This window comes from Leiobunum rupestre, chromosome 7 (assembly GCF_980474605.1).
Source record: "Leiobunum rupestre chromosome 7, qqLeiRupe1.1.hap1, whole genome shotgun sequence".
NCBI lineage: Eukaryota > Metazoa > Arthropoda > Arachnida > Opiliones > Sclerosomatidae > Leiobunum > Leiobunum rupestre.
Genome location: NC_143390.1, coordinates 15,606,947 through 15,621,803, shown reverse-complemented (window position 1 = coordinate 15,621,803; position 14,857 = coordinate 15,606,947). Strand labels below are relative to the sequence as shown.

At 35.0% G+C, this 14,857-nt stretch overlaps 1 protein-coding gene across 1 annotated transcript in view; it reads left to right on the top strand.

Moving 5' to 3' along the window:
- Positions 1-11,873, top strand: part of LOC149934896 (uncharacterized) — a 59,760-nt gene extending 47,887 nt beyond the window's left edge. Inside the window, exon 2 of the mRNA XM_090153065.1 lies at positions 11,359-11,873. Coding sequence (XP_090009191.1) covers positions 11,359-11,738 — 380 coding nt within the window. The 3' untranslated portion in view covers positions 11,739-11,873. The remainder of the gene's footprint in view (positions 1-11,358) is intronic.
- The last annotated feature ends 2,984 nt before the right edge of the window (positions 11,874-14,857 follow it).

Below are 14,857 nucleotides of genomic sequence, written 5' to 3'. Positions count from 1 at the left end.
ATATCGGTTATTGATAGTCTAACACATTCAAATTATATAAATTTCATAAATATCGTTATGTTAACTTTGGATAATCATTATTTTGACCAAATAATAGTAATGTTCAATTGGGGTGTCGGGTTCGGTCCTAGATTGTAGCACTGGAATAACTCCTTCTGAATTGAGTTTGCAAGTTATCTCCACACTGTTTAAAGAAGTTTTCCCCCGAAGCTCTTCGGTTTCCCCTTCCATAAAAACTTGTTGAGGTTAACGGTAATAGTTAGTATCGGGGGATTTTGGCTCGCGTGGCATGAAGGGCTTGCCACCACCCTCCTACGCAATATAACCCGGCCACGTGAATTAATGACTTTAAAAGTCGCTTGATGACTTAGGCCTATGGTGGTGCCTTGGGTACTAGCCAAGCTGATTAATATTATTTATATTATTGCAATAAGCATTGGCCACTTTGTAAAAAAGACGGTTGAGATTTTCCGGCCATCGTTACTTGAAAAGCTGGCAGTTCCGAAGACTACTGGCGAAGAGTCCTTAGCCACGTTATAAGAATAGTACGTGTTAAAAAATGTTACCTCGGGTTAAAATAATTTACGATATAACAGATTTAAAAAACACAAATACCAAAAAAAAGGCAAATCACCAAACAATAAATCTGTGTAGTTACCTAATTGACGGCTTTTACAATTCATTTTGCGCTTGAAAATACCTCTACATGTTATGGTCAAAAAAGCACGCAAAGAAGGCTGTGTGCCGAAGACATGTACCCGTAGTGTCGCGCGCTCAAACGTCATTTCAAAATCCGTCAATTCCGCAACCAGTACCGATGTAAACTCGACCAAAGAAATATCTTAAATCCGGGCCATTTTTCGGTCAATTAAAGTAATAGAATGGCTGAGCGGAGGCCCTCCTGCATTTGGGAAATCCTTAAAGGGGCCAGTGATTTACGACGTTCGAATCAAAAACGTCTATAAAATCCGATTGTCGCGGATTCCATAGCGAAAGAAAGAGTGTGCAGAAGAAGTTGAAGGATAATTTTTCATCGGGGGTAGGTCGCGTGCGTGATTTCGCTCTTCTTGTTGGCAGGGGTTCGCTCGTGCCCCGAAACACACGGGAAAAGGTACGAGACGATATTTAAAAAAAAGTACCCCAAAGGCGTCTGTCACCACCGGATTAGCCTATAAATCCAGTCTTAATCCGGACGGGCCATTCGAGAATGACGTATACGCTAGCCCCATCTAACGGCCACGACGGGGAACTTTAAAAAAAAAGCGCCGAGAAATATGGCAAGTTTTATATTTAGGAATAGACGGCGGCTTCCTTTGAAGAGAAATAACCTGTTTTACATTTTTTTCCCTTTTTCATATATCTTATATAAATCTGACTTAAGAATTCCTCCCCCCGTCCCTCCTACTTTTAGTTGAAAAAATTATTTTTCGAGTGAAAGAATAACTCCCGAGTCGTATACGAATAACCCAAAAGGGCCACCAAATTCGTATACAAGAGACTAATAAAAATACCTAGCTAGAGTATATACTGGTAGTATTATACGAGGCGATATATTTGGCAATAATTGGGTGTTACAAGTGGCGGTGCCAAGCGACGGCGATGCACTTCCAAGAGATTCTTTTTTGCCAACTTCTAAATTCATCTTCTTAACACGCGGCGCCTTCGCTTTGTCACCGGAGACTTATAGACCTTTTTCAGTGTTGAATTATCCGGTGGTAGCCATTTTGTATTTGAAAACGTGCGGAAAACTGGTTGGACTACGAATGGCGGACCGTATAATAAGGTGAAAGTGGGAAAGGTACGAATAAGGTCAATAGGCGGCCACTTTGGAAGGTTGAGCTCGTATCTTCACCTCTTATCCACCCATACCGGAGCGCGTTACCTTATCTAGAAGCGTGTTTAAATACTTACGAAGAGTGTAAAGTTTGCGTCTTTCGCCGAACGTTTACTGTCATTGGTGACGATGTCTCGTAGCACGCGTACAGGGATGTAAAGCGGATTAGTTCAGCCTCGTCTTTATTGTAATCGATTGGCACTAAAGGACCTTGTAGCGAAAAAGTGAGGGGCAACTTCAAAAGAGAAGCGACAAAGTTTGCGCATCGGCTTATAAAACGTTTGTTAGAAGCAGGTGAAACGCGCTTTGTCAAAAGAAAACGACCTTTTTATGGGAAAGTGTCACGAAAAAGATAGTCGTAGCACCTATAGGGTTTATTCAATTTCATCCACTTCGTATTAGAACGAGCTGTCTCGCCTGTCTTGATTTGTTTTATCAGAAAATGGTCGTGCGAGCAAACAATTAAAAAGAACACTTTCTAAATCTTAGACTGCAGCAATGCGTGATTTATAGAAATGGTTTACTAAATCATGGCTTACGAACCATAAACTCATAAAAAGGAACTCCCACTGAAATCTGAAAAGTATAATCTTGTAATAGGAAATATAAGAAACCAATTTATGAAAATAGTTACCTAAAAGAATCTAAACTATCTGTGTTATTTTTTAATTATCACTAAACTATCACTAACAATTATGTATCGATGGACCTCAGACTTGAACAATTTTTAAAATGTCCTTTAACCGAAGTGTAAAATTATTTTAAGCTTACACTGTCTATTCGCGACCGAAACGAGTCTAGGTGGCGTAACTTCTCTGAGGTAGGGCCTATGATCTACCGTCTGCTACAGACAATTTAAAAATTCATAAGAGGGTTTTTTTTTCTTAAATAAACTTATCGAAATATAATCAAACGATTGCAAAAATTATATTTAAGTGCAAGTATTATTATTTATAAAGTCAAATTTATCAATAACGATGAGGAAAACTAATAGTGTCTGTTAGGGCTGGGCGAATACTCGAACATTATCGAGTACTGGGCATTTTTTGAGCTCGAGTACTCGAACTTGACCTCGTCGATTACAGAGTATCAAAAAATTGCATATTCGGGTACCCGATTATTCGAATAAGCTGCTCTCTAAACTCGTCGAGTATTTGTTTTTCTATCCTCGTTGCTTCAAAGTTCAAAGAGGGTTTTTCACTACTCTATGGGGGGCAATAAACGGTACCTACAAAAGTTGTGGAAACTGTGGTTCATTTAAATTAAAGGAAAAATTTTCAGCATTGAAAGTTACCTTATACTACTTTTAAATATAATTTCCTAATGACTCGAATAAAGTACTCGATAACCCGACTCGTTAAAAATATTATTCGAGGTTTTTTTAGTTACTCGACTATAGAATAAGAGAAAGTTTCCCCTTAATAAAGTACTCGATTACTCGACTCGACTTCAATATTACTCGACTCGAATACTCGATGAAAAAAGAATTGGTACTCGATACCCGACTCGATTGCTTAAAACCACTACTCGCACAGCAATAGTGTCTGCTTTAGCCGCTACCTATCTAGGTTTCAATAGCGAACCAAAGGGAGCGTAGCGATAGTTTTCGGTCGCAAGTAGAATACTCTGCTATCGCAAGATTAAAGAGACTTGAGAATGAACCGACGCAAAACTTCGACGAAGCCTTCTGTATAGAGTCTGTGTTCCAGAAATATTCTAGTTTGACTCGTAAAAAAATTCTAATGAAACAATATAATACTCGCAAATCCTATATGGCGAACCGGAACTTGAGAAATGGTTTTGTTTATGGTTTTACTTTACTCAGCGATCCAATTAAGCAGGGCCTCAATTAAAGAGATTAACAACGAGAGCTTGATTCCCAAGACCAGATAGCGAAAACGGAATATAAGATAAAAAATATCTGATGGAAAAACTAGATTGTGAAAAGGGGGATTGACATTTGACGAAGAATAAGAACACCTTGAATTCTCTCTCATCCTCAGTCTCGCCTTCTTCGCGAACAAAGCGCTTTATAGGGTGCCTTGAGATTCTCATTAAAAAGCTATCTCGAGGAGGAGAAGAAAGCGCTACATTCTCTTAACGCTCCATAAGACACGTTGCCCGATAAATAGCCTTTATACCGAAACGAAAAAAATCTTTCTCAGAGGAACCGAGTCCTCGAGACTCCCACACCGACTACGAATTCACTCAATAGGGGTTCTTTCTACGCCACCACGGGATGGTTGCTGGTGGCCCACGATTCCAAAAGAGATGCCTTACGCGATACATAACCACATTAATTCTGTTTAATAGTCTATAACTAGGCTTATATAGCACTTACGCATGAGGCCCGCGATAACCGATATAATATGAAGAATAGGGGGACATTTAAAATTATTTCGGTGTCAGTTTAAAGGGCCACACCGGCGTTTGAAAATATTTGGCCCGGAATAACCACGTGATAGCAGACACGACCAATCATATCCTGGAAACAAGAGCGAGAAACTGGTTAAATTCAAACGCCAGTGTGTCCCTTTAAGTTTGGTCACGCGCCAGTTTAAGTCTAGTCCTACGCTAGATTAAGTCTAGCTCTGCACTATATTTAGTCTAGCCCCGCACGAGTTTAAATATAACCCCACACCAGTTTCAATTTAGCCCCGCACCAGTTTAAACCTAGCTCTCACCCCAGTTTATATCTAACGCCACCCCAGTTTAAATCTAGCCTTGCACTAGTTTAAATCTATCCCCGCACCAGTTTAAATATAACCCCAAGTGCACCAGTTTCAATTTAGCTCCGCACCAGTTTAAACCTAGCTCTCACCCCAGTTTAAATCTAGCACCACCCCAGTTTAAATCTAGCCCTGCACTAGTTTAAATCTAGCCCTGCATTAGTTTAAATCTAGTCCTGCACTAGTTTAAATCTAGCCCTGCACTAGTTTAAATCTATCCCCGCACCAGTTTAAATATAACCCCACACCAGTTTAAATCTAGCCCCGCACCAATTTAAATCTAGCCCTCACCAGTTTAAATATAATCCTGTTTAAGGTGATATTTCAGCACCAGCTTAAGACTATAGTAAGATTTTTCATTTCATCCCTGATTTTATGGAACATGAGCCGTAAAATATCAGAAATTACTAAAGAACCGAAGTTATCAGAGCACTTTTTATGGCTTCCATTTATTAAAATCTCCCTCTCTTAAAGACGGTAGAAATCAAAGCTTGATTACCAAAGCGAATAACCACAATTCCGTAGCTCATTTTCTCGCGAAGAAAAAATTAAGGGGCCGGATATTTCGATACCCCGCCCACTAGGAAATGCCCACCAATTTTCTGGTCCATTAAATTGTTTTTCGATTTACTTCCAACATAACTTCGTTGGTTACGTCTACTTTAAAGTTTAGTTAACCCAGATGTTATTTGAATTGGAATTGTCAAAAAATAGTCATAATTTTTTTTCAGTTCCGAGTGAAAATTATTTATCTGCTTAGAAAAATAACCGAAAAAATGCGCCAAATATTTAAAAAATAGTCATAATTTTTTGTCATAAACGTACCACAAATTGAAAATTATTTATCTGCTTAGAAACTGAAAAAATGCGCCAAATATTTTTCTAAAATATAAGACGATGTGGTTATGAAATATTCCTCGAGATGGGGATGCAGGCGAGGGGGGGAAGGAGACGGAGGTTGACCCCTCGGGCAATAGTTACCAGCCACCTCGGGTGTAACTAATTAACGGCGCGGCTCTCTTTGAGTACCTCCGACGAAACTTTTTGATATCGCCGCCCGAAATGTTTCTACGGAATTTTCGTATCTAGCCCCCCTCAAAAGACATTATGCTTCGCGTTAATAGCGAAACAGCGTCGACTATACTCGCTGCTTCCTCTAGCGAAACGTCCCGTCCTAAACCGCGCGTAATCAAGCCTCGCAAACTTTACCTTAAACCCCGCCTTTAACAACGCAATAAGTCGAGTGTTATACCCCTTATTTCTCATTCAGCTAGGTAGGTCTAGCGCTTTTTCTTATAAAAATGCAGTAAGGAGCTTGTCGGATGAAATTCGATGGTGAGTGGAGCGGGTAGTTACGTTAAAGAGAAATAAAAAAAAATATTGAGGCCCTTTAATTAAGACTGACGTGTACTATATTCCTTCCCTTCGTTTAGCCCCCCCCCCCCTTTTTCTTTCGTTAAGTTATTATATTTCAAATCAACACTCTCGGAGAGATAGATAAAAAAAAATGGAAGCTGATTTGATAACTTTTAAATGATCTTCGGCGCGCCATAACGAATTGTATACTACGGAACCTTAGGCATTTTTTTTGGAAATCGTATTCAAAGGGTGGGAATTTATACTGTTCTCTATTAAATATATAAACATTATTAATGGGCCCAAATAATAATAATGAAATATGAGGAAAAACGTGCTTTGGAATTTTAATTGGTTGGCTCGAATAAAAATTCACTTTTGTTAAATTTACAATTGGTTCTAGAAAATGCGATACGCTATAATTATGAGGATATAGTTTTTTTAAGGTTAAAATCGGGAAATTGGAATTTCGAAAGATATCGAAAAATATCGAATTATTCGTTAATATCGTTTCATTAAGAAAACTGAAATAATTTATAATATATAATGTATAATATGTAATATATAATATAGTATAGTATATAACATGTAATATATAATATAGTATATAGTATATAACATATAATGTATAATGTGAAATATATAATATAGTATATAGTATATAACGTATAATGTATTAGTCGTAATATATTTAATAATAGTACATAGTATGTAATATATAATATATATTATATAATTAAATAATATATAATATATAACATATAATATATAATGTATAATATATAATGTGTAATATATAATATATAATATATAATGTGTAATATATAATATATAATGTGTAATATATAATATATAATATATAATGTGTAATATATAATATATAATATATAATGTGTAATATATAATCTATATTATATAACTTGAATAATATATAATATATAACTTGAATAATATATAATATATAACTTGAATAATATATAATATATAACTTGAATAATATATAATATATAACTTGAATAATATATAATATATAACTTGAATAATATATAATATATAACTTGAATAATATATAATATATAACTTGAATAATATATAATATATAACTTGAATAATATATAATATATAACTTGAATAATATATAATATAACTTGAATAATATATAATATATAACTTGAATAATATATAATATATAACTTGAATAATATATAATATATAACTTGAATAATATATAATATATAACTTGAATAATATATAATATATAACTTGAATAATATATAATATATAACTTGAATAATATATAATATATAACTTGAATAATATATAATATATAACTTGAATAATATATAATATATAACTTGAATAATATATAATATATAACTTGAATAATATATAATATATAACTTGAATAATATATAATATATAACTTGAATAATATATAATATATAACTTGAATAATATATAATATATAACTTGAATAATATATAATATATAACTTGAATAATATATAATATATAACTTGAATAATATATAATATATAACTTGAATAATATATAATATATAACTTGAATAATATATAATATATAACTTGAATAATATATAATATATAACTTGAATAATATATAATATATAACTTGAATAATATATAATGTGTAATATACAAATTGCAAATCATAGCCTCCTATTATATAATATTTTTGTAGGGTCTGTTTAAGGCGCAAAATTTCACCGTCGAATAAATGTTTATGCGTTGTCAAAGGCAAATCAGAGAGCCACCCTAAAACAGCGCCATCTATTGGATATAACCCTTGAAATTCATGACATTTTTAAAATCTCCAATCTTTCGATTGCCCAGGTCTTTTTGTATTTAAAAAGTCCGCGATCAAATTAAATTAAAGCTAAACATATAAATTAAAGTAATCGCGGGTATACTACAATCAGCGTCTTTTAGCTTAAAATTGAAAAGGCTTATTCAATCAATACTGGCATCGAAGCGAGCCAGGAAAGCGTGGCGTAGAGGGGAAGGGCCGCTTTCGTCCGAGCATTCGTAACGGCAACAGCGGGGATCGATGCTTGATGCCATTGGCGAATTAGTTCCACTTAATTTCCACGGGGAGCTAGCTAATATAAATGCTTCCAAATGGACACCGCCTCAATTTTAAGCAGGCGTGCTCTGAGGATACCTTTACGGCCACTCAATAAGGGGGAATTCGACAACGAGCGCCCGGTAATCGAGTAGGCCTGTAACGAGCCAACGGACTCATTTTCCCGAGAAACCGATCGCGAGGAGCAGTTGATCTTAAGATCCCGAGGGAACTCCGCGGAATATGGGAAACCAGCCGTGCGATCCAGCTTCAGACCTACCGCCGAATCTGCCCCTCTGAACCAAAAAACTTCAATTTTTTTTGTAGGGGCATTTTTTATTGATCAGAGTATACGGTACTTTACTTAGTGCGAAGGTATATTTGGGCATAATCTCATGGGAGTAATTCGAAAAGAAATTGGAAGCAGACACGGTCGTGAGAACTCCGATTAATAGACGACATTTTTTCTCACGGAATACCAACGGCTATATACTAATTCCCCCTAAAAAATCTTGTGAAAAATCGCCCAATTTGTAACGAAACAAAATCAAGACTAATAATGGTTTCTTACCTGTTTGTATTGGTAACGTAACAAATTATTAATGAGCAACTAATACGAACCGATCTATATTTTTTCGTATACAAATTAAAATTGAACTGCAATAAAGATTAATATTATGTTGCATGATCAGTTATTAACATACCATACATTAATTTTTAGTAAGTGCTTCCACCCGATTATCAGAAAACATTTTGCGATATCTGATAAATAAGAAAACATATTATTATTACGTTCGAATATTATCAGATCAGATTATATGGGTCAAAATACAAACCAGGTGGTTTAAGCCCGAATCTGAATTCATTTTAAACGGACAAATTGATTTCAGATGCCTCACAGTTATCGATTTTATATATCCGCCGAATAAATTCCTTTCGAAATTTTAATTCCTGTATGTTTTAATTTGCGTTTCCACAAGATTATATATCAACTAAACGCTTAAGTCAAATAACTTTTTAACTAACTGAATATAGTCAGAAAAAGTATAGCAGATCAGAGTAGATTTATTATTTGGGATAATGAATCAGATACAATTTGAGATCAGATCACTGTTGCTTGGATCAGGTTGATCTGAGCAACTGATTATCTTCAGATATCTGAAAATTAAGACCTGATTTAACTGTTCTGTTAGCAGTTGTAAGTGACATACGAGCCTTACAGTTATTATCATTTCGTAATAAATTTAAATTTTAATAGTCATATATATATTAAAAACACCGCTGGAATTCCTCTCATACGTACTACCCTAATTTATTACGTCTTATTTCTAAAACAGTAAAACCGCTTTAATTACCAGATCTAGAATGGCATCTTAAAAGCTTAGCCTTTAATCTCGCATTCTCGCGTATTTAAAATTAAAGAATACAGCCGATTTACGACGAACCTCTTTTCTGAATTTTTTTCTCTCCCATCTCCCACACAAGTTAAAAGTATTTAAAGTAATTTTTGAGTGTCGAATTACTTAGATGGTGGAATTTCTTTGCTCAGTCTGATCTCAGTTAGATTAAGGAGAAGAAAAAAACAGGCCATTGCGCGAGTGTGAATTCTACGAAGCATATACTTCGACTGACAAAAAAACAGGCGATGGAAAGTCTCCAGAGAAATTACCACTCTTTAAAAAAATATTTTTTTATTTAAAGCGCGCTTTATAAATTATACGCGTAATTAAATAGATATACTTTGTCGAGAATGGCCTTTCCCACGAAGTGTTAAAGAAAAGGGTCCTCCCTTAATCCCATACAGACGCGCGGTAAACAATATAATTCTGGACAAACAGATACGCCTTCGTACCCGCCTCCGTCAAACCAACCCTCGCGTATAGAAAAGATAATCAACTTTAAAACACAATGCATGATCGTTGACTCTAGAAATCGTTAAGTACAGGGTGAATACGAAGGTTTGAATATAGGGCTGTGCGATTAGTGGTTTTAGGCAATCGAGTCGGTTAACGAGTATTAATTTTATTTTCATCGAGTATTCGAGTCGAGTAGTATTGAAGTTGAGTCGAGTAATCGAGTACTTGATTAAGGGGAAACTTTATCTTATTCGAGTCAAGTAATTTAAAAAATTATATCTTTAACGAGTCGGGTTATCGAGTACTTGAGCTGGTTTTATTCAAGTAATTATGAAATTAAATTTAAATGGAGTATAAAGTAACTTTCAATGCTGAAAAATATTCCATTATTTTAAATGAACCAAAGTTTTCACAACTTTGTAGGTACCGTTTATTGTCCCCCAAAAAGTTGTAAAAACCCCTCTTTGAACTTTGAAGCAACGAGGATAGAAAAAACAAATACTCGACGAGTTTAGAGAGCTGCTTATTCGAGTAATCGGGTACCCGAATCTGCAATTTTCTGGTACTTGGTAATCGACGAGAATTCTCCAATTAATTATTCGAGGTCGTGTTCGAGTAATCGACCTCAAAAAAGGCCGAGTACTCGATGATGTTCGAGTACTCGGACAGCCCTATATTGAATAGCGCGATAAACGAAGACTGGTTTCAAATGATAAATCATGGATATATTTGACTGTTGCCAAATTTTTGAATCCGCTTATTGCGGGTAGGCAAATTGTAGGGTTATACTATTAATTTATTTAACTCGTGAATATTGAATAGACCTTTTTACCACCTTCTAATTCGATACGATTAGCTGTCGATTCTATAGCTTTTGATCGACTTATATAAAAAACGTACAGGCATCTGAAGAAAAAGGTACACCACAGCCTCTGTCAAAAAGCAGATTTTGAAAATTAATTTAAGAAACCTAAATTCCTTTTATCTCTGAAGATGTTAGAGAACTATAAAGTGATACGACGTGTCTTTTGGTTATAAACTAGGCATCAGAAAGTATCATTCAGTTGAATATTAATGGGTTAAATAAATTAATTAGAGGTCGGGGACGGTTAATCATTATCCATGTTTAAATTGATTTTTTCGGGAAAAAATGTAAACAAAGAAATTTACCGGTTAATATTTCGGAAAATGATTAAAAAACATGTATTATTCGTAAAATCTGAGCTTTTTATCGAAAAAAACGTCGATTTTCCGATTAATTTTACAAATTTATCAAATAATTAATCGGATAATACAGAAATATAAATTACTTGATCAAAACATTTTTCGAATAATTTTGAGAGCTTTATCTATTGAATAGAAGTTAACCATCCCCGACCTCTAAAATTAATGGTTATACGTAAAAAGGGATTATTTCCATTTTCCATTGAAGCTTAGCTTCTAAATGCTTACAATAACGATGGATACGAAATTAAAGTTGAATTCCTTTTTCTTCCCAATAGATGGGAGCAGGGATCACTTGAACCTGTTCAGTAACCGTCAACAGCCAAAGAAGAAGCGAAAAAGTCGAACGGCGTTCACGAACCACCAGATCTTCGAACTGGAGAAACGGTTCCTGTACCAGAAGTATTTGTCACCGGCCGACCGGGACGAAATCGCCCAATCTTTGGGACTCACCAACGCCCAGGTCATCACTTGGTTCCAAAACCGGCGAGCCAAACTCAAGAGGGACATGGAGGAACTGAAGAAGGACGTGGACGCCACCAGCAAAGTGGTGCACACCACTCTTCAAGTGCCCGCCCTCTTGGACAACATTCAAGACCTCAGTCTGCTCAAAAAGGACACTCCCGCGCATTTGTTACACAAAGCCAAACATATATGAACGACGGGGAGCCACCTAGGAACCCCTGGAACCCCTGGACCCCCTGGACCCTTCTCGCTAATATATCGCTAACAAATCATTAGAAACATTCATTCTGTTCAAGTCTTCGCGCGTGATCGAGAAAATGAATTCAAATTGTTCACGTAAAAAACTGTTGCTGCCCGAAAGCGGCTTAAGAATATATTTTAAAACTAACAAAAAATCGGTTGATTTTTTTGGAGAAAAAAAAAGGGCCGTTCTTTTATGTTTTTCTGTGATATTTAAAAAAAAGGTTTTTCGCAATATACCCGTGAAATACTCAAATCGATAAGGTATTAACGGCGAACGTGATTTCTCAATTGGGTGGTTATTTTTAAGTTGTTTATTGCGGTGATTCTAAACGAGCGTTCCGCGTTAAATTTACAAAAGACAATACTAAGATATAACAAAGGTTCAAAAGTGCACCTCAATTCAACTACGGAACCGAGACAACAGCTCCTACCACATCGTGCGCCCCTGCAAAATTGGGACCCATATTTTTGTACATAATCAAATCAATTATCGCCGGTTTTTTATTATAATTATTATAATTATTATTATTATTATTATTAATTATTGTTATTTATTAGCCTCTGGTTAGATACGAGCCAATTTAAATTTGTTTTACCATACTAACTCCCCTCTCTCTCCAAGTATTATTTTCCTCTACTCGAGGAACCAAAAAATATATATTTCAAAAAGAAACGAAAAATGTTTTCGTAATTTGGTTTCCTCAGACCAGGCTGCCATCTGTTAGCCAGTGAATGAAATACATTTATATATAGCGTGCAATAAAAGCTAAACAAATGTGTAAATAGAAAAAGGAAATATGTTAATTAAGAAAGCCTTTTAGAGGTTAATGAAGAATATAAAACGATATACTGGAAAATTCTGATACGAGCATTTTAAAGAATAAAAAAACAAACCTAATTATCAATTATTATTATTTAACGAATAATAATCCGTTAATCAGCCGATTTTAAAAACAAAGATTTTATTTGATAATTCACTCATGTCTCATATATTATTTACGACCCTCAAATCTCAGTTACAATATTTCTTCCCGATTTATTTCAGTCACATACTCAGTATAACAAATGTAAATACTTTGTAAGATAGGTAAAATTCAAAAGAAAATTAAAACAAGTTTTTCAAATCGAAGATATCTTTTTTTATATTTTATTAAGGAGAATAACAAAATCATTGGTTCCCTAAATTTGACGTATTTAACATCATGGCCGAAGAGTGTCTCTACAATATCTAAGGAGTAAAGTAAAGAAACGATACTGTTTCTGCATGCTTTTACAAAACACTATTGTAGCATCATAAATTGTATTATAATTAATTTAAGTGTGCCAGTCGCTTAATCTTCCATATGTTAATTTTTTTACTGATAACCATTTCTAAAATCCACATCTTGGTGGATTACAGACTAACAATGTAATTATTATGGAATGTTAAGTTAAAAGGAACCACCTATATGGACTGCATTGTAAAGGATGATAAAATTAACGAATATACTAATCTCCACCACTCTCCCACTATTCGGCTTTCCGTTGCTACGCAACTCGTTTTGAAATTTTTAATATTTAGGCTTAGTTTCTCTATTCGGTTTAATAGACGCAAGCCAGATTTCCCGCACGGTACTGACGAGTCCAAAATAGGACGAAACCGGTCTACCGTTGGAATTTCTGGCTATTTTATATAATTTAATTTAGGTTTTCACTCGAAGATCTATTTGGTCCGAGTTTCGCGTCTTTTTGTTTGCTCGAAGACCTATCGGTACGAGCTATTAATAAGTTTTTAAATTTCTTCAAATTTGTTTAGGGTTTAGCTTTATTATCCCTTTTCTAATGGACTAATCTACTTATTTGCTAATTTTAATTATTATGGAACATAATTATAGAATTATGACAGTATTTACCAACTTATAACTCTTTATTTACAGCAATATGCACCGCTAGTATAAGTACGCCCTCTGTCATTTACTTACTACATTAGAAAGTGAAATATGGTGAACCTTTATGGGAATCGATCCTAGATAAGTCAAAAGCAATTCGAAGAAATAAGGTATTGAAATTAAAATAATAAATCTTAACGCGAGATCTCTGGCAGGAAAATTGCACCCAATCAATCCCTCATTAAATCATTCAATCAGCGTACAAAAAGTGGCTCGAAAAAATGGACCAATCAGCGACGAGAATCCGACCCCTCTGAACTCCCCCGTCCGTCTCATTTCCAAGCACACCATGCACTCATTAAGTCGGAGGTCTTTCCTTTCCATATACATATTAAGAGTGAATAATTTTCGCCAAAAATAAGAGAGAGAGAGTTTTCTCTGATATAAAAGAATATTTTTACGGTCATTGTTGGCGCGGTAGGCGAGATCAAAGAAGGCGGTAGACTCCATATTTTTTTTCGTATATTTCGACGACTTGAACCAACTCCTACATTCTCCCAACGTGGCCTCCCCTTTAAGTGCCCGCCATTGTTATTATAATTGCTTTCCCATTAAGTCAACCACCGTTGCCTTATTTCTCCCGACTAAATTACGCGACCGTAGCGCCCTCGTCGATCGTAAACGTAACTACCTGAAGATCGCCGGCCCATTGCGGCCGCCTCAACTAGAAACTCGATCACTCTCCTCCCTTCGCTTTCAGGGAATTTTAATTTCGGGGGCGGAGACTAGAGAGAAAAATCTTCCCCACCCCTCCATACCTACGGTGAGGGTAATCCACTCATAATACTTAAAAATAATGTAATTTTAAACGAGGTCATCTTAAGGTATCAAATTATTACCACGCAAAAAAATCTATTTTTTGTCTTCCATAAATATAGGATTGTAATGAATACATTGCCATGGGCCACGTATGGTAAGTGGTTCCAGGTAATACGGAAAATAATTTCTTATCTAATATTTTAATTACTTAGCATGTACGAGCGGTTTACGGATAGGTAAATTATACTTTAATTTTTAATTCGAACTTAATTAGTGTCTGCAGGGGTTGAACTGAAAAACAAATTATTTAAAACACACCCGAACTAATATAAAAAAAATTATACGTTTCTATTTGCGGTTTAGCAACGTATAAATAATTTAA